A 25,680-nucleotide genomic window follows, 5' to 3' on the forward strand; every position below is an offset into this window, starting at 1 on the left:
TAGATAGATAGATAGATAGATAGATAGATAGATAGATAGATAGATAGATAGATAGATAGATAGATAGATAGATAGATAGATAGATAGAAATTGTGCAAAGAGACAAGTGCAGATAAATATGTAAATATATGTACAGCGAATAAATATGCAGAAGTTTATGATCAAGTGCACAATCTATCTATCTATCTATCTATCTATCTATCTATCTATCTATCTATCTATCTATCTATATGAAATTATTTTAGTGAAAGATGTGTATAAGACACAATATGTGTAGAGTGTATATATATATATATATATATATATATATATATATATATATATATATATATATATATATATATATATATATATTTACAATAAGAAATATGTTTTAAAAAAGTGTATATACAGATAATATACAGATATGAAGATAAATTAGGATGTGTTAAGAATTTACAATTATATATTTAGAATTATGCGGATGAATGTAGAATGTAGAATATACATACAATGAGTGGTGCAGAACTATAAGATGATTACTAGCAGGACATGCACACGTGTTGATTGAAATGGCATAATTATTCAAGATCATATAGGGGGAAAAAATGTATAGATTGTAGGATACTAGTATTTTGGTTCTCTTGGAACAAAAAGAAGAAACTTCATGGGGCTTCCTAAACCCTCTCCATTCTCATGCAGTCCAACACTCGCGAGATCAAGAGGGAGAGTAAGTTCAGGAAACATTGCGATGTCGAATCTTTTAAAGGTAAGCCTTTACACCTCGATTGTTTCCTGCTTGTGCCTCATGAACTGACATTTCGTTCTGCCTGTTTGCTTTCGACGTGACAGATTATTTCCTCTTCGGCTTAAAGTGTTAGACTTTTGCACGGAAAGCTTCCTGCAAACCCACTTTGCGATGTACACTTGTCTAAAGACTGACTAGCGGAGCTGTTTTGCTAGCCATGGGACTGAGTATCAACAACGTTTTTCTTGCACCCGTTTTCCGACAAATATCCCGTTCTTTGCTGTGATTGGCCAGTTAGATCCGCGTCTTTCTCGGTGATTGGTTCATAGGTTCTGCTCCCATGCCTGTGAGCGCGCATCGCCGGCTGTTCCCTGGAAGGTGCCTTTTTGGAATATGGGTGGGAAAAATAATGCCGCACAGCTAGCTAGCTAGCTAGCGTGCAACCTTAGTATTGTCCGGTTTTAGCTTACCAGCTAGTCAACAGTGATCTAATAGTGTCTTTGACAGTCTGTGCTGAAAATATGTGGATCATCTTCCTATAATTGCACATATCTTTTTGGATGGACAGCTAGCACTATAGTTAGCGAACTAGCTGCCAATATTAGCCTGGCCAATCATTCGATGCCGGTTAGTAGCACTAGCTGCTCATTATGAATACATTATAAGATGTATATGAATGATATATTCGTTCTGAAAGCAAAAAGGGCCACGTATGATTTGGTCTTTATTCGATTTTTTTGTATTGGTGTCCCGCTTGCTTTATAACATGAAAGATTGTATTTGCAGGTTAGCGAGCTAACGCCTCCGCTGCTCTTCACTGCTTTAGGTGAAGAAATAAGTTGTTTTTTCTAAACAGTGACGTGCAGCTCATTTCTAAATGCTTCTTTTGGATAAATAAAAAAAAAAAAAGGATAGAAACTGTTTCGGTAAAGTGTTTGTCAATGTGTATTGGACCTGCATTTAAATACACTGAGTTTCCCTGACAGCTGTATGGCATGAATATTATTATACCTACTAAAGGCTTGAGATGGAGAATTACAGTCTGGGGTTAAGAAGCTGGAGATGGAGCTTGATTTAAAGGAAAAAACAACACCGGTAATAATTAATATATTTAAATTAAATAATTAGTGATGTGTTTAGTGGTGCTGGGGCAGACTTGTTGGTTGGTGTGGACCAACAGTGATAAAACTATAATGAGTTTACACGAAGCATCAGTTGAAAAGTCCAATCCGAATGAAAACGCTCCACATAAACACCTCAATCGCAATCCGAATGAAATTGTAATCAGTTTCCGAGTGGTGGGATGAACCTTTCTATAAACCGAACAAAACGAAGATTCTGCCATGTAAACGAGTTAAACCAATTACTGCCGTTGTAACATAAGACTCATTACTTGAGGGACAAAATGCGCTTCCTCAAATCTCCAAAAGCCTCCTCTTCACCTGGCATCCGTATCGGGCCGTTCATCATTCCCTTGCAGAAGATATGCACAAACTCTTTTCCTGTGCTCTTGTGAACACTTGATTTGCCACAACACGGTATTCCGCAGCACACGACTTTGTATAAAACAACCACGACAGGCGTCATTGGGGGAATTGGATTTCTGACGGTCTCCTCTTTTGAGGCAATAAATCCATCTACCAGTCCAGACCAATGTATGAATATCAGGCGACTCATCTGAAAGTTTAGTGTCCATTCCAGGTCACTCAATTCCAGCAATACAACCCGCTTCCACCAGTGCTTAATACGGACCTTCATCCACACGACACAAAAAGCTCAGCTTCCTGCACCCCTCTTTTCCTCATACCTTCCAGCAGTAGTATGCCTCTCTACTCAATTCATGCTGTTGCTGAATAAGAGCGACACGTTGCACAAAAATAGCACGCATAAGAAATAATGGAACTTGATGTTGACAGGACCACCAAATCTTTCAGTCAGAATGACAAAAGTGTACGTGTAATTATGACTAATGTCACACAGATGAGGATGGGTTCCCTTCTGTCTGGTTCTTTTCAAGGTCTCTTTCTCATTCCATCCCAGGGAGTTTTTCCTTTATCACTATCACCACTGACTTGCTTATTAGGGATAGACTTATATCGGAGACCACTCTGAGCAGCTGAGGATTGCTCTACATGAACAGCCTAAAGATCCATGAAGACCCTGAGCCACCCAAGAACTACAAGGACGGATTTGGACTGCAATTAATATAAACCGTGTGCTACAATGGTTTAGAGGAAGAGTTCTACATTTAAGTGTCAATAGCTGAAATGTACACATCAGCAATGATAAAACTGTAATGAATGGACATTCGGTGCCCCCCAGATGAGAATGTGTTTTCTATATCAACGTTTTTTTCCTCATACCATCTCTGGGAGGTTTTTATTTCCACAGTTGCCACTGGCTCACTCATTAAGGATAAATTCAAACTTCACAACCCTTTTAACTCTGTAAAGCTGCTTTGGGACAATATCCATTTTAACACACACAACAAAAAAAGCTGAAATGAATTATAGGCGCTCGCATGTAAATTCATATTTTATAACCGCTTAATCACTGTGAAGCTGCTTTGGGACAATGTTTAAAAGTGCTACAGAAATCAAACGGAATTGAATTGTATTTTGTCGTTCTTGTAAGAAGTAAAATCAAGTGGGCTTTTATTGTCATTTCAACCATATATAGTGAAGTACACAGTGAAACAAACAACGGTCACCCACGGTGCTCCGTTAAACAACATAACGCAAAATAACAGCTGCACAAAACTAACCAGGACTTGACAAAGTGCAATGTAGTGACATTTAGTGCAGAAAGAACATCAGGCAGTGAGATGGTAGACACTGGATCACATCCGTTTTTACGCTGAGCTACAGCAGAGACTCCGTTTTCTCGTTAGGTGATTTATGAGCTGCACCGAAACGAAAGCCGGTCAGTTCCAGGCGTACAGATGAGGAGGCAGAGTAAAGGACAAGAGTTGGACCCTACCTTTGGTCAAACGTTTAATGATAGAAATGTCCCCTAAAAAAAACGTCCATGGATGATGTCTTATTAATTCTAAGACCAATTTGTCTTGAATTGTTTTACTTCGCCTGGTTTGGGTTTGGCAAAATCTGATCCGAATCTAATCCCACTGCTTATATCCCAGTTAATTTGATGCACATGCACCCAATTTGTCTCTTATTGCTCCTCTGATTTTATTTATTTTTCGACAGAAGTTTGAAGTGTTGACTTGTTTTCTGTGAGAATGTCCGCGTGAGAATGTCACTGACCGAGTCTGCGCTCCAGAAAGATTAATGTTGTCAAGTTAAACTCAACACTAATTGAAATAAAGCAAAATGCTGTGGTGTTAACAAAGCCATTTTGATTTGTATTTAGAACAAAGGGTCCCTCCAGTTTGAGGACAAGTGGGATCTGATGCGCCCGATTGTCCTCAAGTTACTTCGCCAGGAGTCAGTAACTAAGCAGCAGTGGTTCGATCTTTTCTCGTAAGAACTTGATGCTTATTATCAGACTTTAAAATGACTCTTTCATTTTTCTGAATCCTCACTCTTAATGCTTTGTCTTATCTGTTGTTTTTTTTTTTTTTTTTTTTTTTGTTGTTTTTTCTTCTCAGAGATGTTCATGCAGTCTGTCTATGGGATGACAAAGGCCCAGCAAAGATTCATCAGGCTCTCAAGGAGGACATATTAGATTTTATAAAGCAAGCCCAGGCGGTAAGGAAGATCTTCCTGCTTTTGTTTTTGTATATTTCTTTATTTTAGTAAAAAAAAAAAACCTCTGTTCAAGCCACAGTTATATGAGCTGCATCAAGTAATGTTCAAATGATTCAAATCAGACCTAAACCACTTTTGTATGTCGTCAATTTTTGGATCCTGATCCAAAAAAGGTGCCATATGACATGAGTGAGAATGGGCAGCTTGTCATGCATGATCAAATGGAGAAAAACAACCGTGGCAACTATATTCAGTGAAAGGATGAAAAGTTGGTGATTTACGTGATGTTTAGAAAACTGCCTTGTGTTTAAAGCAGAAATGGGGAAAGTGTGTCCAAAAACAATCAGTGATAAAGTAGTCGTCTCTTATATTTGTGTGAATCCCTCCACACAGTGGTCATGTTGCTCCTGGCTACTGTCCTGTTACGACTCATCACTAAGTGTAGCAGTGGCAGCAGTAGGTGCAAAAGCTATCCATCTGGCCTTTTTCTTCACCTTCATGTGCATGACCAGATCATGTGCAGCCAATGAGCAAACAGAAAAGATGGTGCTTGTAACTTGCGTTACAGGTAAAACTATAACTTACCATCATTGCAGTAACCGTCATCAGTGAATAGTGCAAGTAGCTTTATATTTTCACTCCCATTTGAAACTTCTGCACTAGGTTCCCTGGTGGTCTAGTGGTTAGGATTCGGCGCTCTCACCACTGCGGCCCGGGTTCGATTCCCAGCCATTAGGGTTGCACAAGCCTTAGTGCCAGTCCCAAGCCCGGATAAATGGGAAGGGTTGCGTTCGGAAGGGAATTCAGCGTAAAAACATGTCAAATCAAACATGCGGATGGTCCGCTGTGGCGACCCCTAATGGGAGAAGCCGAAAGAAAGTTTATTTGTAACTTCTGCACTATGGCGATCCATATTCGCACTAAAGTTCAACTTTTCATGTCGCCGGACATGCCGATAGTGCATGCGGACACATCAGCCAAAGTCGTCGGCTCTTATTGGAAATTAATGGTCTCCGCTAAGTCAAACAGACTGCCGTACCCATCCCACTCATTGCAAATATGTTTCCTGACATCAAAGAAGATGGGTGGCTCCAAAACAGATTGCTGCTCTGCTACAAATAAATACAGTAATCCCCCGTTTATCCACAATAAACGGACGCCACCGCAAAAATGCTATTTTATGTATACAGTAGTGTACTGTTAACATTTTACTTCATTTTGTAATTCATAATTATATTTTTATTCATATGTTTTATTATTCCAACATAAAACTCAAATATAAAAACAATTCCCAACACGATTTTTTGGTCTAGTCTGGGAAAATCGGGCAAATAAATTAGTTATGTGGCAAATGCAATTCCGCGATATACCGGGGCGTGAGATTCGAACCGCGGCAAAGCGTGGGATTACTGTACATCAATAATTTTACTATGTAATCCACTGCTTATAACTTGGTGTATCAGAAACAAGCATGAACCCAACCTAGTGAAGAACCTGCAATGTCTTTGAGTGCAAATCGATTTAACGCAACTGATGGGAACAATTATTTATTGACAGTCGAGCCATCTAGTAATAACAGGATCTATGTAGAATAGATTAGATTAACATTAGGACCTGACATTTTCAGGTGTTACACTGTAAGAGGAAGAAATTTGCTTATCTTGTGTTAATTTAATTACTGTCAGCGCTCGAGTGTTTATCATGGAGGAGGAAAGCAAACATTAGCATTGATATATCACACTGAAGCAGTATCTGGATTAGGGCTAGAGCTTCATTGTTTTCTTCAAAATCATTTTGCACGATCTGCATTAATCCTGAAGCATTGTCCAACCTTGTGCTTTTCAGAGGGTGCTCAGTCACCAAGATGATACAGCCCTCCTCAAAGCTTACATCGTGGAGTGGAGGAAGTTCTTCACTCAGTGTGATATACTACCTAAACCATTTTGCCAGCTCGAGATCACTCTGATGGGGAAACAAGGCAGCAACAAGAAGTCCAACGTTGAGGACAGTATAGTGCGCAAGGTGAGGAAGGAGTCAGCTAAAGTCCGGGAGCCGTCGGCTCAGTGTTTAATGCTTAGTGCTTTGCATTATGTTTGACCTATGTTTTTTCCTCCTTTGTCAATTCCTAGCTGATGTTGGACACTTGGAACGAATCAATTTTTTCCAATATCAAGAACAGGCTGCAGGACAGTGCAATGAAGCTGGTCCATGCTGAAAGACTTGGGGAGGCCTTTGACTCTCAGCTGGTCATTGGGGTGCGCGAGTCTTATGGTAAGGACAAAGCATTTAAAAAATTCTCATCATTTTTCTGAAAAGTAATAAATAGTGGAGGTGATGTATATGTTTTGAGGAATTATGGTTGTTTTATTTTTGTTGCTAAAAATTTTATATATATCTAGGGTATTAGGGTCTAGGATCTAATGCCAATGTTTTATGTATTATGTGATGAATAACACACAACAGATTATGCTGTTAAACCAAAATAATGCATCAAGGGGAGCGCATTCCTTTTAATCTATTGTTCATGATATCCACATTCATAGTGTATTTAGGTGAGTGTGTGCATAAACACTATACTCTCATAAAGATCCCTAATGAAACTGTTTTTGCAGTAAACCTGTGTTCCAACCCTGATGATAAGCTGCAGATCTACAGGGATAACTTTGAGAAGGCCTACCTGGACTCCACTGAGAGGTTTTACAGGACACAGGCTCCTTCCTACCTGCAGCAAAACGGAGTACAAAACTACATGAAATATGTAAGAGGTTCACGTTTACATTCAAGCAGTGAGTTATAATTCTGTGTGGACATTTTTTCGTAAATAGCAAACGATATACCTGCCTCTTTAATACAAGTCGCCAGGTATGATAGGTATATGAAACATCTTCACAGATCCTTCACAGACTGCACAGTGAGTCTGAATATAGACAGTGTCGATTATTCACGATAGAAAGCCAAGAGAGCAAAATGACCATGCTGTGTAAATGGGAAGACTATAAGCTCTATAACCTGTCTATCAGAATAGCTAATGCACATTTTTTCAAGTCCCTGCAGAGATGCACATATTAGTCTTTGATTTCCCCGTTTAGTAGCTGTTGTATGATATGACAGCCGACTGGTAGAAAGTGAATTAGTCACAAATAAATTATTGGGGATGCATTTCCATTAATATTCTGTTACCTGCAGTTTAATTGTACGGTAGCCTGTTGTACATGATTGTCAGCAGGTTCAACTGGTAATATGGTCGACACTTGTGTTTAAAGAAGGTAATACACCTTTTAAATTACATTAAAATATGTAAAAACTCAAGAATTTCAACTTTATAACCTCTTTATGTCTGTAAAGCTGAGCATTATTTGCTGCAGCGTTATGCTTTCCCTTCACTAAAAGCCGTTCCAGCATGTTTAGCTCCAATCGAAGCCTCGTAGGCATGCTTCAAAATGAAGCAGAAAGCCTTACCAGAAGAGTGAAGGTTCTTGGAAGAACAAAGGGAGATTAATACGGACCAGCATGTTCAAAAATGACTTGTGATGTCAAGTGTCAAGTCAAGTCAAGTCAAGTTTATTTGTATAGCGCTTTTCACAACAGACATTGTCTCAAAGCAGCTTTACAGAAAACAACAGTGAAGGTGAATGGTGTGCGTTTGTCCCTGATGAGCAGCCGTGGCGACAGTGGCAAGGAAAAACTCCCTTAGATGATATGAGGAAGAAACCTTGAGAGGAACCAGACTCAAAGGGGAACCCATCCTCATATGGGTGACATCAAAAGTTTGGTCATAAATCTTTCAACAATACAGAACAATTTGTGATCATCATAGATCCAGCATCAGCTTCTCCATGCCAGGGCCTTTAAACACTCTGCATCTACTTCTCCATGATCATCCATAGGTCCATAATCTTCACGAGGTGGGACGTGACTGGAGCTGGCCAAACCTCAGGATGCCTCGGGATGGGGAGAGAAAGAGAAGCAGTGGAGAGGAATTAGCGTAGCTGCTGTTCATGATATTAACAGCACAAGTTGATAATGTGCATGTGATCAGATGTTCTGGAGCACAAGGTTATGATGTGATGTGTGTGATGTGTGTTATGTGTAGGCTTTGCTAAAAAGATATGTTTTTAATCTACACTTAAACTGGGAGAGTGTATCTGAACCCCGAACACTGTCAGGAAGACTATTCCAGAGTTTAGGAGCTAAATGTGAAAATGCTCTACCGCCTTTAGTGGACTTTGCTATTCTAGGAACTACTAGAAGCCCAGAGTTTTGAGATCTCAGGGAGCGTGACGGATTGTAGCGTGTTAAAAGACTGGATAGATACATGGGAGCCAAACCATTTAGTGCTTTATAAGTGAGTAGCAGTAGTTTGTAGTCTATTCGAAACTTAATAGGAAGCCAATGTAGGGACGATAAGATTGGGGTTATATGATCGTATTTTCTTGACCTAGTAAGAACTCTTGCTGCGGCATTCTGAACTAACTGAAGCTTGTTTATTAATGATGCAGGCCATATAAACTGTAATAGTAATTACATAACTGCCCTTTTTCCATTCTTGTGATTTGTATAATCACTTGTGATTTTTTTTCTTCTTCCCCATTTGTCATCCGTGTCACTCGCAGGCAGACGCTAAATTAAGGGAGGAAGAAAAACGTGCACTACGCTATTTAGAGACACGACGCGAATGTAACTCTGTTCAAGCAGTGAGTATTTAGACTGGTTCCTCTGTGGTATCTTTTCACTGAGATTATATTTGAAACCGTAAGCATTGAAATGACCAATTGAGAAATCACCTTTCTTTTCAGCTTATGGAATGTTGTGTAAATGCACTGGTGACGTTATTCAAAGAAACGATCTTGGCAGAATGTCCAGGCATGATTAAACGCAATGAGACTGACAGTGAGTATCAGAACCACTGATTAACTAGATTTCCTTTTGAGCATTAGTCTTCTTGTTGCTATAACGATTCAAATTACAATTACAGAGCTTCACTTGATGTTCTCACTGATGGATAAAGTACCCAGTGGAATTGAACCCATGCTTAAGGATCTGGAGGAACACATCATCAGTGCTGGTCTGGCCGACATGGTTGCTGCTGCTGAGACTATCACGACAGTGAGTGGAGGGAAAAAAACTCTGTGCTTATTATTACTTTTGATATGGTCCGAATTATGAATGGTATATTAAATATCTTTTCTCTCTGGTCAAAAATGTGTGTTTAGGACTCCGAGAAGTACGTGGAGCAGCTTCTCACTCTGTTCAACCGCTTTAGTAAACTTGTAAAGGAGGCGTTCCAGGACGATCCTCGGTTCCTCACAGCCAGAGATAAAGTGAGTCCATTTGAAGTCACTACATTTATTACAAATTTGAATACAGAATTTTTCATTTTAATACAAAATGATTGATTACTGCACACTAGGGCCGAGTGATAGTGTGCTAACAGTAGTCTAACACACAGTCTAATTCTAACACACAATGAACGCTAATCCTTGATAGATGGCGATATTGCTCATATTTAACAGCTTGTAAAGCGACATACAGTACAGAATTTATCTCATCTCATCTTCTCCCGCTTATCCGTAATTCGGGTCGCGGGGGCAGCAGTCTAAGCAGATTCCCCAGACACTTCTCCGTGTCGAGGGATCGGGCTGTCAAGGCCCCCGCCTTCGAGAATTTATAGTATTTTGAATTGTATAACTAGTGATTTGTGTCACCTAAAAGTTTCTCTATTTGGATATCCCATCTTGTCTCCACAAAAAGAGTGTAATAATATGATTTTATTTTATTTATATATATCTCATACCTAGTGAATAGGGATGGTAAGATTCACCGATTCACACCAGTCTATTGGCTTAAAATGTATCGATGCGATGCATCGATTTAAAGACGTGTGCATCGGATACAAGTTGGCATTTGTATAGCACTGCATCGTTTTTAACATATTTACCATCGGTAAAAAAAATATTTATATATATATATATATATATATATATATATATATATATATATATATATATATATATATATATATTAGTAGATGCGCTGTACTTTTATTAGTTAGAAAGTGAACAATCATTTGTGACCAATATTGACAATTATGTACATTGATTTCTCCTCGCTAAACAGTCCCTCAACCCGCGTTCTCTCGGCACCAATGCTGCTACGTGAATATGACATATCGCAGCACTACAGAAACCCGAGGCGTGTCCTGAGATTCACGTAGAATATAGATTAACATTGCAGTAGTAGAGGTAACAGGAACAGAATGTCTGGTTTTATTTAATCAATTGATTGTATTTTTCGCACGTCAGACGGCACTTCTGAGTAAATTTAGGATTTGCTGTCTTTCTGAACCAAAGAAAGAAAAGCAAACTATCTGTACCGTAATGAATTGCATAGAATCATTTATTTATTTTTTTATTGAATCACATTGTGAGGAATCAAATCGAAATTGATTCGCACTGCATCGTAATGGGGTGAATCGAATCACATGGGTTAGCTACTTTATATGTACCTTTAATGTATGTTATGAATGGCTATGCTTTGAGATGCGAATCACATCGGCCTCAGTTATGGAGATGCACATCTCTACTAATAAAGACTGCTTTCTGTTCCCCTTATAATGGTGGCCATTAAATGCCAAAGTATGAAAAGGTGATTATATAACATCCTGTACATTTTCTGTAGGCATACAAAGCAGTTGTGAATGATGCCACAATATTTAAGTTGGAGCTACCTATGAAACAGAAGGGGTGAGTGAGCGAAGCAAAGTTCTGGCTCCTTCTTGACCATTTTGAACTATTTGTATAGCTTGCTTTGTCCACAAGTTAAAATGTTTTAGTAATTCAGTTGTGTACTTGTACACAGAGTGGGCCTCAAAACACAACCTGAGTCTAAGTGTCCAGAGCTGCTAGCCAACTACTGTGACATGCTGCTGAGGAAGACGCCACTCAGCAAGAAGCTGACCTCTGAGGAGATAGAGCTGAAGCTCAAAGAAGTGGTAAGGATCTCTAAAAACAGGCTGAGGTCCTGAGGTTTTTCTGAGGATGCCAGATTTAAACCTGTCTTTCTCTTTGTAGTTGCTGGTGCTAAAATATGTCCAGAATAAAGACGTGTTTATGAGGTACCATAAAGCCCACCTGACTAGGAGGCTGATTCTGGACATCTCGGCTGACAGCGAGATTGAAGAGAACATGGTTGAATGGCTCAGGGTAAAGGACATTGATGATGCTATAATTATTTTACTTAATTATAAAGAGACAGAATTGTAATTCTCTAATCCTATGCAAATTCCTAATTGGGTTTTAATTACCAATATCCTTTCTCTCATTCCGTAGGAAGTTGGTATGCCGGCCGATTATGTCAACAAGCTAGCTAGAATGTTCCAAGACATCAAAGTCTCAGAGGATTTAAACCAGGTGTTCAAGGAGATGCATAAACACAACAAGCTTGCTTTACCAGGTGACTTCAAAACACAGGCATTTCACTCATGTCTAAACAGAAAACAAGTGTCGTTCTCATGCTGTCCTTCCTTCTGTGGTGCAGCTGACTCCGTAAATATCAAGATCCTGAATGCTGGAGCATGGTCACGTAGCTCAGAGAAGGTCTTTGTTTCACTACCCACTGAGCTGGAGGACCTTATTCCCGAAGTCGAAGACTTTTACAAGAAAAATCACAGTGGCAGGAAGCTGCACTGGCACCACCTTATGTCCAATGGCATTGTGAGTTGGGTTGTATTTTTGTTTCTGTTTATAAGTTTACTTGAAGCTGTGCCTGCAGAGAAGTAGATCATCTTCCTGTTTGTTTGTTTGTTTGTTTGCCACAGATCACATTTAAAAATGAAGTGGGTCAATATGACTTGGAGGTCACAACTTTCCAGCTGGCTGTTCTTTTTGCCTGGAACCAAAGACCCAGAGAGAAGATCAGCTTTGAGAACCTGAAGCTTGCCACTGAGCTACCTGATGCAGAGCTGAGACGCACACTCTGGGTGAGGGCTAAAAGTGTTACATTTATACAATGCATTGAAAAAAGCATTAGATACCCTCTTTTCATTTTGTTACATTACACCATAACTTGAACATTGATTGTCAATCTGCATAAAATACTCCATAAATTAATAATTTTCTTTCAGTGTTATGAATTCGGTGCTATAAATTCCTTATAATATGTACATTCAGTTTGCTGGAACATCATTTGGATAGGCAAATGTCTGCCTAGCAGAGTAGAGTTACAACCCAAAGGAATTGTCTACAGACACACAAACCCTGCAGCTTTGAGCGTCCTGAAGAACACTGGGTGCTTCTATCATTCTTAAATAGAAGAAGGCAATTCCTATAATGTATGGCAATAAAGTTGAACTGAACCCAGCAAAACCGAGCAAATTGTGAAAAGGGGAAAAAAAATTATAGTCAGGCAAGGGACCAAGAACCTGAGGTCACTCTGATAGAGCTCCAGAGGTTCTGTTTTGCAAAAGAAACTTAAGAACCCGACACAAGTGTTCACCCTTTATTTATAGTTGACTGGCCAGACAGAAATGGCTTATTAGTAAAAGGCATGTGACTGCATATTTGGAGTTTGTCAAAAGGCTTCTAAAGGATTCTTGGGTCATTAAAAAAAAGCAAGCATTAAATCAAGATTAAACACTCCTAGATTTTTGAAGGGAAGCAGATTTATCATGACTAATTCCATCCATATTCTGCAGCACATTGTCCTGATGTAAGGAGGCAGGGGCTGGTCAGTAATATAGGGGGAAATGAGGAAACTTCTGACTTCCTTGAGATGACCGTGACATGCAACACAGCTGAAGGATTGGCTACCATGAATGCTCTTGAGGATACAAGAGAGCAAACTTGAACCTGATTGAAAATCTAATTTCTGAAGGAACTCAAAAATAGTGGTACTGCAACTGTTCCCACGCAACCTGACAGAGCCTGCAAGGTTCTTCCGAGAATCGCTGCTAAGGTGTTAACAAAATCTTATGCAAATATCATACCTCAGTTTCTTAATGGGTTTTTTTTTTTTTTTTTTTTCTCTCTCCCTCTCTCTTTAAAGAGTATCATTGCATGTTAAAATATTAAATTTTATAGTCATGTATCAAAACGAGGAGAAATCTCTTGTTGCGGTTAGACGTCGTCTGATTTGATTTTAATACCGATAGTTGGATTGGATCGTACTCAACGATAAACGTTAAAATGTTTAAAATGGATACTGGATAGAATAACAAAAACAAAAAACACTTAATGTAAAATAGTCTTCTTCTTCTTTCGGCTTCTCCCATTAGGGGTCGCCACAGCGGATCATCCGTCTCCATAACCCCTGTTCTCTACATCTGCCTCTTTCAAACCAACTACCTGCATGTCTTCACTCACCACATTCATAAACCTCCTCCTTGGTCTTCCTCTTTTCCTCCTTCCTGGTGGCTCCATCATCAGCATTCTCCTACTGATATACCCCATGTCCCTCCTCTGCACATGTCCAAACCATCTCAATCTCGCCTCCTTCACCTTGTCTCCAAAACGTCCTACATGCGCTGTCCTTCTAATAAACTCATTTCTAATCCTGTCCATTCTCGTCACTCCCAACGAAAACCTCAACATCTTCAGCTCTGCTACCTCCAGATCCACCTCCTGTCTTTTACTCAATGCCACTGTCTCTAATACATACAACATCGCAGGTCTCACCACAGTCCTATAAACTTTCCCTTTCACTTTTGCAGATACCCTTCTATCACAAATCACTCCTGCCACTCTTCTCCACCCACTTCTCACTCCATGTAAAATAGTACAAAACTTTATTATTGAAAACAATTATAAATCTCCTGAATCATGAAAATGTGCTAAAATTAAATCAATACGAATATATTATTTATGTCAATAGATATAATTAAATAAATGATACATTATAGTTAGTACATATAGCTTCCTCAATGCAGCTTTCAAATTCTCGCGTGTGAAAACAAACCACACGTGGTTTCAGCGATTCGCCTCTAGAGGCCGCTCTTGTAATGACAGCGGACCTTCTCAGCCGCTCCAGCAACAAAGGCTACACAGGAAAAACTATTGGTATGGTTTTTATTGCAGATAGTTCCAGCAATCAACTATTGGTGCCGGTTGATCAGCAAAACTGATCAATCGGTCAACCTCCTGTTGGGATCCACACCAACTGTCATGTTGTTCTTAAGTACATTTCCATGGTTGGCGTTTGCCAGATGCCCTTATCGAGAGTGATTTACTGTTATCTCATTTATACAGCTATAAAAATTAAGGTTGTGCGGTCAACAAAAAGTCCAGCATTTAAACTTTTGGTTTACGACTTCTTATTTATGTAGCTGGTGAACTTAAGTGCCATGTTGACTTTTGACTTTTATTTTAGCTGTTTGTTTCTCTCTCCCTTTAGTCTCTTGTTGCCTTCCCAAAACTTAAACGGCAGGTGCTTTCATACGAACCTCAAGTGAGCTCTCCCAAAGACTTCACAGACAGTACATTGTTCTTCGTTAATCAGGAATTCTCCTTGATGTATGTATCTCTTGTTGATTATTCAATTTTTGTTATTTTTATTGTCTACATTGATTGATTAATCAGGTTAAATGGGTTAGTCCTGGTGATACAGTATTCATTGTTTGGCTCATCAGAAAAAACTCCAAGGTGCAGAAGAGAGGGAAGATTAACCTGATTGGCCGCCTACAGTTGACTACAGAGAGAATGAGAGAGGAGGAGAATGAAGGAATAGTCCAACTTAGAATATTAAGAACACAGGTATGTAATCATTTTGAGAGGAATAACTTACAGAATGGCTGCAAGTTGTTTCATATACATATAATGATGTTAATTCATATTCAGGGGCAGGGGTCTTCAGCTGGCAGAGCATGGTTCAGAGCCGACAGCTCTTGTCGCTACACAAACTTCTAGAGGGTTACATACAAAAAACATTGCCTTAGTAATATAAGATAATTTTGCCTGCAATGGGCCGCTGGGTTTTTCACAAAGGGAGATTTGTTTTGTTACAATTTCTTTCTCAATTCTCACTTTCGTTGTTGCAGGAGGCCATTATTCAAATAATGAAGATGCGAAAGAAGATCACTAATGCCCAGCTGCAAACCGAGCTGGTGGAGATCCTGAAAAACATGTTCCTTCCCCAGAAGAAGATGATCAAGGAGCAGATCGAGTGGCTGATCGAGCACAAGTACATCAAGCGTGACGAGACGGACATTAACACCTTCATCTACATGGCATAGCACTGAGGTTTAATGCTGGAAATGCTTATCGTTCCAATCAAGATGAAGACAGTGAACATGCAGTGGCTCAGCGGTGGGAGAGGAGTGCTGACACAACAGAGCAACCACGCTGGCTGCTGATCTTCTCGTGGAGTGATGGGCTTGTTTTAAACGACAGTCACACACCAGAATAGCTTGTTTTCAAGAAAAATCCCTGCCTTACCTTACAGTAAAGAAACCTGAGATGAGGATGGGAGATTTCAATGGAAAAACAACAAAAAAAAAACACAAACTATATTTTTGCCAACAGGTAGTCAGTATGCATGGTGGGTGGTTTGCCTTTTTTGTGAGTGTCGAAATCAACAGCATGCTGTCGGTGGGAATCATCAGAGGACTTGCTGTGTGTGTGTGTGTGTGTGTGTGTGTGTGTGTGTGTGTGTGTGTGTGTGTGTGTGTGTGTGTGTGTGTGTGTGTCCGGCCTTGTCTGGTCCAGGCTGTGTCCACTCTTCTCCTCTCCAGCTCAGCTTTTAGCCTGGTCTAAAAGCTCACACTGCAGCCACATGGGAGCTCCGTCACCAGGACGGTGAACTGGATCGTTAGCACTTTACGCATTCTGCCACACATTCAGCATGGCCGCGTTCCTGTCATCCGTTCCGTGTTGCTCAGTTTGTTTTTTTGTTTTGTTTTTTGAGAACATGGTAAACTTCAGTAGTTGATGGTGAATTATGCTGAAAGGCATCCATCTTGATATGACAGAAACGATCACTTTACCTTTCCCTTTATTAATTATTATTGTCTGCTCTCCATCATGCACAACGCCAGATACAGTTACGGTGTGATACTACATACACACTGCAGTTCCTCTGTACCACGTGGGGTTTTGGTAGGCGTCTGTTCCGTTATCAGATATGTTTTGTTTTGACTCGCCCTGAAGATACAGTTACTCTTCTTCCGTTGACCTTTAAGCCTTTTAAGGACACGTCAGCTTCTTAGCGAGTTAATTCGTGGCAGCTGTGTTATTAAAAAAAGAATAATAAATAAGTGTTATTGGCACGGTTTCATTTTCCCGAAGCGTCCGATCAACATTGGAGAAATTATATAAGGAACGTTTTTAGTGTATTTGACTGATTATATAGGATGAGGTCCGTTTGACAGATATCATTACTCTGTTTTCTAAATGATCTTTTTTTTTTCTTCTATATCCTTACACTTAAACGAATAAGAGCAATGTAACAGCCAAACCGTTTTTTTTTTTTTTTTTTCTTTACCAGATTTATATGATGATAAGTGATCAGAGACAAATTGCTAAACTCGATTGAAAACCTAAATCATTTAAAACCTTATTTTGTTACTTTTCACACCAGTTATTAGTTGGGTTATATACACTGACCTTCACTAGAAAGAGCTTTAAAGAATCTTTTTGACAACCGAGCTCACTGGGCCTGTGATAATAGAAAGAAAATCGAATTAAATATTACATAAAGCAATACAAAGCACGTATGGTACATTTCAAATCGACATGTTCCGGTATCTTTTTTTTTTTGAGAATACTTTCAATTTGGGTACAGGGTTCAATTTGTACATGCTTTGTTCACTATCGATTATACAACATGGTATCATTTCAATGTGAAAACTTAATGGCCAGTCTCCCAGAGCAGACAGGACAAACACAGACACACAGAGACTATTGCTTTGTCTGTAAACGCAACAGATGGACACGTCATTCTTTCGTTCACCTTTAGTATGCACTTTATTCAGGTCGGGGTCACGCTGCGTTTGGAAACTATTTCTTGAGAACATTGGGTGCAAGATGGACAAACAGCCTTTACTCTCACATGCACATACACTCGCTTTTACAGAGCTAGCATAGTGATTGTGGTGTGTTTTTGGGAGGTGGGAGGAGCCTCAAAGAAACCCATACGCCACTTGTGATTGGTGTGTAGGAATTAAATTTTTTTTTAACATTTATATAATTGTTAAATTTGGCATATATGGTATGCTAGAGCGACACTATGATGATATTTCAATTTCTCTGAACTACCTAATGGGTGAATTTTTTCTCAAATCCACTATTTTTACAAGTAAATTTCTGCCATTAAGATTAAATGGAAATGCATTAAAATATAGAAATAACATTCACATTGTGAATATTCTCCAACTTGTTTTAATAACTTCCTGGGTGTTTAAGTGAAATCCATAGCGGACAGAGGCTATTCGGAGAACGCTGGGATTAAAGCGGAAGCCCGTTGAAAGTTGTCGTTATCCAGTGTGTGTTAAACCCTACAACAATAGACCTTGAAGTGGCTTTGGTTGAACACTTGAGACCACAGAAACATCTTTGTCCGTGAAATCCTGGCGTCGTTTTCCAGCACCTTTTTTTTTTTTAATCATCATGAGAGCTTTCAGAGGCTGATTGTGTTTGTATGTGTCTTGTTCTCTTTTCACACTCCTCCCACTTCATCCGCATGTGAAAAAGGCTGCAGTGAAACATATAATCAGTATTCACTTTCTTTCATGTCCTACGAGTCGAGTTGAATGAACAATTTTCAGTGTTACGTGCCGAGTGAGTGAGTGAGTAATTTTCTGCACTTGACAGTTTTGTCTTTAGGAAAATGATGGCAAGAAATTGATGTATACTTGGTGTGAAACAGCACCAATGTGACAAAAGAATAGAAACGTATTCATTTACTTATTAAACATGCATTACTGCCTAGGATCATCTACATCTCTAAGTTACGAAGACCTGACAGCTGTATCTATAAAGACTTGGGTTTTTTTTTAATCCCCTGCTGAATTCACGTGAGTGTGAGTGAGTGGAGCTGTGGGGCGCTCGAGTGGATGTTCATCGTGCAGTCAGGGTGAACCAGTTTGGTGTACACCATAGGTTTATTTCTCTTCACTTACGTTTTTTTTTTATGTTGTATAATTTATTTCCTTGCAAAATAAAGACGTCTTTTAAAGGAGGCTGATTCGGCTTTGACTTCAGATGATGGTTTAATACACTACATCTACATCTTTTTTTAGCACAAGTTCACACTGATCAGAAGTATGAGTACCACATCAGAAACCTGACACAATGCATCTTTTCTGCTGTGTAAATCAGCAGAAATACATCTAGCCCGCTTTCAAGTCTATCATATAGATACTTGAAGATATTTCAACGATACACTGTATATCATATACGATTATGAAGAGGTTTTTGTTGGGTTTGAAGACACTTTATTGTCTAGAAATACCGTATAAATATCAAACCTGTTAAAGACGTCCTGATACCTGAGAGAATACCTCAGATCAGTGTGCTGTGACATGATGCATCACAAGATTGATATAAACACGACGTTATATTGTAATTATTCTTATTTGGATCTTCATTTGTTTGTAATACACAATAAATGATTTCAAAAACAGCACTTGCTGATCCAGTATTTTGTTCTAAAACAGCTAAGAGCGATGCTCATGACTATATATATATATATATATATATATATATATATATATATATATATATATATATATACATTCATTCATTCATTCATTCATTCATTTTCTCCCGCTTATCCGTAATTCGGGTCGCGGGGGCAGCAGTCTAAGCAGGCCCCTGCCTTCGACTGCTGCCCAATCCTCACAGCACTGTCCCTTACGGTCCCTCCTGCAGGTGGTGAGCCCACGGGAAGGCGGCCCCATGTCACTCCCACGTTACGGACCTTGATATTTCCCTCGTAAGGGACTATATATATATATATATATATTGTGTGTGTGTGGGATTTTATATTTTAGATTATTACAGTATACCAGGACTTCATCCCACCTTTACATAAAACTAAACCATTCTATATATATATACACACAGTACAGACCAAAAGTTTGGACACACCTTCTCATTCAAAGAGTTTTCTTTATTTTCATGACTGAAAATTGTAGATTCACACTGAAGGCATCAAAACTATGAATTAACACATGTGGAATTATATATGGAATTAAATACATAACAAAAAAGTGTGAAACAACTGAAAAATGTCATATTCTAGGTTCTTCAAAGTAGCCACCTTTTGCTTTGATTACTGCTTTGCCCACTCTTGGCATTCTCTTGATGAGCTTCAAGAGGTAGTCACCTAAAATGGTCTTCCAACAGTCTTGAAGGAGTTCCCCGAGAGATGCTTGGCACTTGTTGGCCCTTTTGCCTTCACTCTGCGGTCCAGCTCACCCCTAAACCATCTCGATTGGGTTCAGGTCCGGTGACTGTGGAGGCCAGGTCATCTGGCGCAGCACCCCATCACTCTCCTTCTTGGTCAAATAGCCCTTGATGCCTTCAGTGTGACGCTACAATTTTCATAGTCATGAAAATAAAAAAAAATCTTTGAATGAGAAGGTGTGGCCAAACTTTTGGTCTGTACTGTGTATATATATATATATACAGTAGTCATCTACATTTTTACATTTTAATTCATAAATTAGCCCATAAATGTATCCTTAATGAGTGAGTCAGTGGTAAAACCTAGAGTGGATCCAGACTCAATAGAGAAACCCGTCCACATCTGGGTGAAACCAAATGTCTATTCATTATAGTTCCATCACTGCTGAGGTTATCACCTGTTGATTTAAATGTAATTATCCAAACAATCTTTGAAAGCATTTGAAAAAGATATAGTTTAGCTATACGGTGCATCGTTTTAACTGCAAATTGTGTTTAGAGGAATAAAAATAAATAATATATTTATAGTTTGTTTCACATGAAGCACTGGTGTATTAACATTAAAATGGGTTTTAAAATAATCAGCTGAATACAAAAAATGCCTATTAGATATCGAAAATAATTGTAATATACACCGATCAGGTTCTCTAAGATAGTTTTTCACACAGGAGCTAATGATATACGCCTTCGACAGTCAGAGGTTACTAAGAGTAAGATTATAGAGGTGTGGAAATTAGCGAAGGCAATGTCCGATGCTGTAATATGCTCTGGCCCCATCCCAATGCGACGTGGCGATGTAACCTACAGTAGGTTATGGTCGCTGAACTGCTGGATGTCCGAGTGGTGCTCCAAAAATAATGTGGGCTTCATTAATAATTGGAGCATTTTTGAGGGCAAGGCTGGCCTGTTAGGGCGGGACGGTATCCATCCCACCCGGGAAGGTGCTGCTCTCATTTCTTGTAGTATAGGTAATAGTCTCAGAACAGCACTAGTTAACAAGTGACTATCTAGAGCCAAGGCCAGGGAGCAGACAGACTGGCTAAACCGACAGTCTGCTGGCTGCACAGGGTCCTCACTCAGGATCCACCATATTGAGACTGTGTCTGTCCCCCGAGCAAAACCAAGATATAGGAATTATCAGAAAGTCTGTTTAAGTAACCTGATTAACATTAAATTAAATAGGACTGAACGCACAGCCAGCACCTCTGATCTAAAAATTGGATTGTGGAATATTAGATCTCTTACGCCAAAAGCGCTGACTATAAACGCAATTATTACCGACCAGGAGTTTAATATAATGTGTTTGACAGAAACATGGATTAAATCGAATTAATATGTAGCATTAAATGAGGCGAGTTCTCCTGGGTATAGTTACATACACCAACCCCGTCTAAATGGCAGAGGAGGCGGAGTCGCAGCTATTTATAATAATAATCTAAACGTCACACAAAAGACTAAACAAAAATGTAAAACATTTGAAGTTCTTTACACCAACATAAAATATTCAGTGTCCGAAAGCAGGTCAAGCCAGTTAATTCCACTAATTATTATTTATAGACCCCCAGGGCCCTACTCTGATTTTCTGATAGAATTTGCAGATTTCATTACAAATTTAGCTACTTCTTTAGACAAAGCATTACTTGTTGGTGACTTTAATATTCATTTTGATAATCAGGAAGACTCCTTAAGAGCAGCAGTTGTGTCCATTCTAGAGTCAGTTGGAATTAATCAGAATGTTATAGGACCCACTCATAGTGGTGGACACACTCTCGATTTGTTGTTAACATTTGGATTAAAAATAAAAAACTTAGTTATAATTCCACAGTCTGAAGCTATTTCAGACCATTATCTAATCTCGTTTAAAATTTGCCTCAGTCATTGCATTTCTACCTCACCACGTTACTGTGTTAAGCGTACTTTCACGTCAGCTACAGCAGCGCGTTTTATTAATAATCTTCCCGAAATTACGATATTAGATAGATCTCCGTCAGACCCCGCAGAGCTCGACAAATTTCAAATATAATATATCAAATAGCATGGAAGGAGAGCCTCTTAAATTATAGAAAATCTCTTAGTGCTGCTAGATCAGCATTTTTCTCCACCCTCATAGAAAATAACAAGCATAATCCTAGATTTTTATTCAGCACAGTAGCAAAATTAACAGGAAATAAAAGAACTGCACTATCATGCACACCATCATTAGGTAGTAATGATTTCATGAACTTTTTTAATAATAAAATTGAAAACATCAGGCAAGAAATCCAGACGGTTAATATAAATCCAAATTATTTTACAAGTAACCCTGTAGACAGCAGTGTAATTATAGCAGACAATCAACTACAAAGCTTCACTCCTATTTATGAGAATTACTTAATTTCATTAATCTCCTCATCAAAATCATCAACCTGCATTCTCGATCCCTTGCCTACAAGTTTCTTTAAACAGATAGCTCCAGAGGTAATTGAACCTGTTTTAAAAATAATTAACTCTTCCATTAGCACTGGTTATGTACCAAAATCCTTCAAACTGGCAGTTATCCACGCCCTTATTAAGAAACCTGACCTTGACCCATGTCAGTTGTCCAACTACAGACCAATATCAAATCTCCCCTTTATATCCAAAATTTTAGAAAAGGTTGTAGCACAGCAGCTCTGCTCACACCTACTTATGCATAACATTTTTTAAATGTATCAGTCAGGATTTCGGCCTCATCATAGCACAGAGACGGCGCTAGTTAAGGTGGTAAATGACCTGTTATTGGCCTCTGATCAGGGTTTTGTCTCCTTACTTGTTTTGCTCGACCTTAGTGCAGCTTTTGACACCATTAAACACAATACTGCTTGCTAAACTTGAGAACGTTGTTGGAATAAAGGGAACAGCTCTCTCTTGGCTCAGGTCTTATTTGACTGATCGCTATCAGTTTGTTGATGTAAATGGTGAGTTCTCCACACTCTATGAGGTAAAGTTTGGTGTTCCTCAAGGATCTGTCTAAGGCCCACTGCTTTTGTCTTTATATATGCTGCCTCTTGGTGAAATCATTCATAAACATGGGATTCGCTTCCATTGCTATGCTGATGACATACAGCTGTATATTTCAGCAAAGCCAGATGAGCGAGATCAGCTTAACAATGTTGAGAAGTGTGTAAAGGACATTAGACAGTGGATGCTTAATAACTTTCTTCTGCTCAACTCAGATAAGACGGAAGTACTTTTACTAGGACCACATGCAGCTAGAAGTAAACTTTCCGATTACCTAACATCTCTGGATGGTGTTTCTGTTTCAGCGTGTACGGCTGTCAAAGACCTTGGTGTGATTATTGACTCAAGTCTTTCCTTTGAGTCTCACGTGAATAATATTACCAGGATCGCCTTCTTTCACCTTAGAAATATTGCTAAAATTAGAAATATGTCGTTACAGGATGCAGAAAAACTAGTTCATGCTTTTGTAACATCTAGATTAGACTACTGTAACGCTTTTTTTTTTTTTTACTGTCTGGGTGTGCGAGTAGGTGCATAAATAAGCTTCAGTTAGTTCAGAATGCAGCAGCAAGAGTCCTCACTAGATCTAGGAAATATGACCACATCACTCCTGTTTTAATCAGTCTACACTGGCTCCCAATCAAATCTCGCATTGATTATAAAATATTACTACTGACGTATAAAGCACTTAACGGTCTCGCACCGCAGTATCTGAGTGAACTTCTGTACCAATATGATCCTCCACGCCTACTTAGATCAAAAGGTGCTGGCTATCTGTTGGTTTCTCAAATAATGAAGACTACAGCAGGGGGCAGATCTTTCTTTTATAAAGCCCCACAGTTATGGAACAGCCTTCCAACCAGTGTTCGGGACTCAGACACAGTCTCAGTGTTCAAATCGAGGTTGAAAACTTATTTATTTAGTCAAGCCTTTTATCAGTAGATTTTTCTTAGGTAAAGGAGCAGATCTGGAGGGAGCATGGATATAGAGTGTTTGGTGAACTGGTATATTTGTATGCTGTCGTCCCCTCACATTCACACGTTCACTCGGGTTTGTTGACGTTGGTGTGGTGGTTCGTCTCTTTTCCCAGAGATCCCTCATGTCTGTGTTACCTTCTGGTTCTCCCTTTCAGTTATGCTGCCATAGCGAGTCTTGCCGGAGTCCAAACTGCACAGTGACATTAACTTTCATACACCAATAGGGACACTTAATAATCCATATCCTTCTCTTCCCGTCACCCTCTTCTCTCTCTCTCTCTCTCTCTCTCTCTCTCTCTCTCTCTCTCTCTCTTTCTCGGTCGAGTTAAACATGCTCCTGAGGCTTCAGTGACCACTGTTCCTGCCCCTCTTCCCTCCGTGGATCTTCACACTTCTGTGCAGCTTGGGACGGTCTCTCATCAACACCTTGGGTGGTTCCATGTAATTCCGGAGTAGAACGGGTGCTTTGAGGATGGATTGGACTGTAGTTGGTGTCGGCGGTCTGCTGCACTGACTCGGGAGTGCAGTTTGCTTCTGATCGTCATCACTGTACCCCGCAGCATTGTATATCTGCTTCAAATGGACATTTGGTGCAACCCAGATTAGGATGGGTTCCCTCTTGAGTCTGGTTCCTCTCAAGGTTTCTTCCTTATGCCATCTCGGGGAGTTTTTCCTTGCCACAGTTGCTCATCAGGGACAAACATACTTACAAAGAACATATTTACGTTTAATCACCACATTATCTGTGTAAAGCTGCTTTGAGACAATGTTCATTGTTAAAAGCGCTATACAAATAAAAATTAATTGAATTGAATTGAATTATCCTGGTAAAAGGTGGTACATTTGAGCACTACTGGAGGATCTCAGACAGTGTGGTGTAGATGAGGTCTCTGAGGTAAGAAGGTGCTGGTCTATTTTTTGCCTTGTGAGCAAGCATTGGTGTTTTAAATCTGATACGTGCAGCTGCTGAAAGCCAGTGGAGGGAGTGCAGTGGGGTGGTGTGGGAGAACTTGGGCATGTTCAACACAAGTGGCCCAGCTGCGTTTTGGATCATTTGCAGTGGACGAATAGTGTTCAGATGCAGACCTGCCAGCAGAGAGTTGCAGTAGTCCAGTCTTGAAATGACCTGGGCAGCCTGTGTGGACAGAAATGGTCGAATCCTTCCAATGTTGTAGAGAAGAAATCGACAAGAACGAGTCACATTAGCAAGATGTGAGGAGAAGGACCTGGGATGAACAGCAGTTCTGTTTTGCTTTGGTTGAGTTTTAGTTGATGAGCACTAATCCATGAAAATATGTCCGCCAAGCATGCCAAGATCTGAGCGGAAGCTGTGGAGTTGAGTGTCCTCAGCATAGCAGTGGTACAAAAACCCATGTGAGGATATGAATTCACCAATAGAGTGGATATAGAGGGAGAAACTATGCTCACATGCCCAATGTAGACAATTTCAGAGGTGGATAAGGATCAGCATGAGCACATTTGTTTGCAGACAGTTTGCAGGGCCGTCTTCCCAGAAGGAAGCCTCTTCTGAAGATGGCTCAAAAGAAAGCCCACAAACGGTTTGCTGAAGACAACCTGTCTAAGAGTATAAATTACTGGAACCATGTCCTGTGGTCTGATGAGACGATGATAAACCTGGCTCAGATAATGTCCAGCATGCGTGGCGACGCCCTGGTCAGGAGTACAAAATAAATTGTGTCTTTCCTTAAGGTAGTGCTGGATAAACAGTGGTTCACACACACAATATTGACACTTTGGACACAGTTTTGACATGTTCACTTAGGGTGGACTCCCTTATGTTGCCAGTTATTTAGACAATAATGACTGTATGTTGAGGGGGGTTTTTTTGTTTGTGGTTTTTTTTTTTTTTTTTTTTACAGAGGACAGTAAATCTG

The 25,680-nt window shown here is 39.5% G+C and overlaps 1 protein-coding gene across 2 annotated transcripts; it reads left to right on the forward strand.

Moving 5' to 3' along the window:
- Positions 1–515: 515 nt before the first annotated feature.
- On the forward strand, positions 516–15,930 carry cul5a (cullin 5a). Of its 2 annotated transcripts, none has more exons than XM_083548859.1 (19): positions 516–748; positions 4,097–4,206; positions 4,335–4,434; positions 6,280–6,456; positions 6,564–6,705; positions 7,047–7,192; positions 9,048–9,128; positions 9,231–9,324; positions 9,410–9,540; positions 9,648–9,755; positions 11,113–11,177; positions 11,293–11,425; positions 11,505–11,636; positions 11,763–11,886; positions 11,971–12,146; positions 12,251–12,412; positions 14,821–14,939; positions 15,056–15,179; positions 15,464–15,930. In XM_083548859.1, the coding sequence occupies exons 1-19, from the start codon at positions 647–649 to the stop codon at positions 15,656–15,658; spliced, it is 2,421 nt and encodes an 806-aa protein (XP_083404985.1). In that variant the 5' UTR covers positions 516–646; the 3' UTR covers positions 15,659–15,930. The 2 variants fall into 2 exon arrangements, with proteins under 2 accessions (XP_083404985.1, XP_083404986.1); XM_083548860.1 differs by lacking the exon at positions 516–748 and adding an exon at positions 777–855.
- The last annotated feature ends 9,750 nt before the right edge of the window (positions 15,931–25,680 follow it).

Source organism: Silurus aristotelis (genome assembly GCF_946808225.1).
Source record: "Silurus aristotelis genome assembly, chromosome: 8".
Lineage (NCBI taxonomy): Eukaryota > Metazoa > Chordata > Actinopteri > Siluriformes > Siluridae > Silurus > Silurus aristotelis.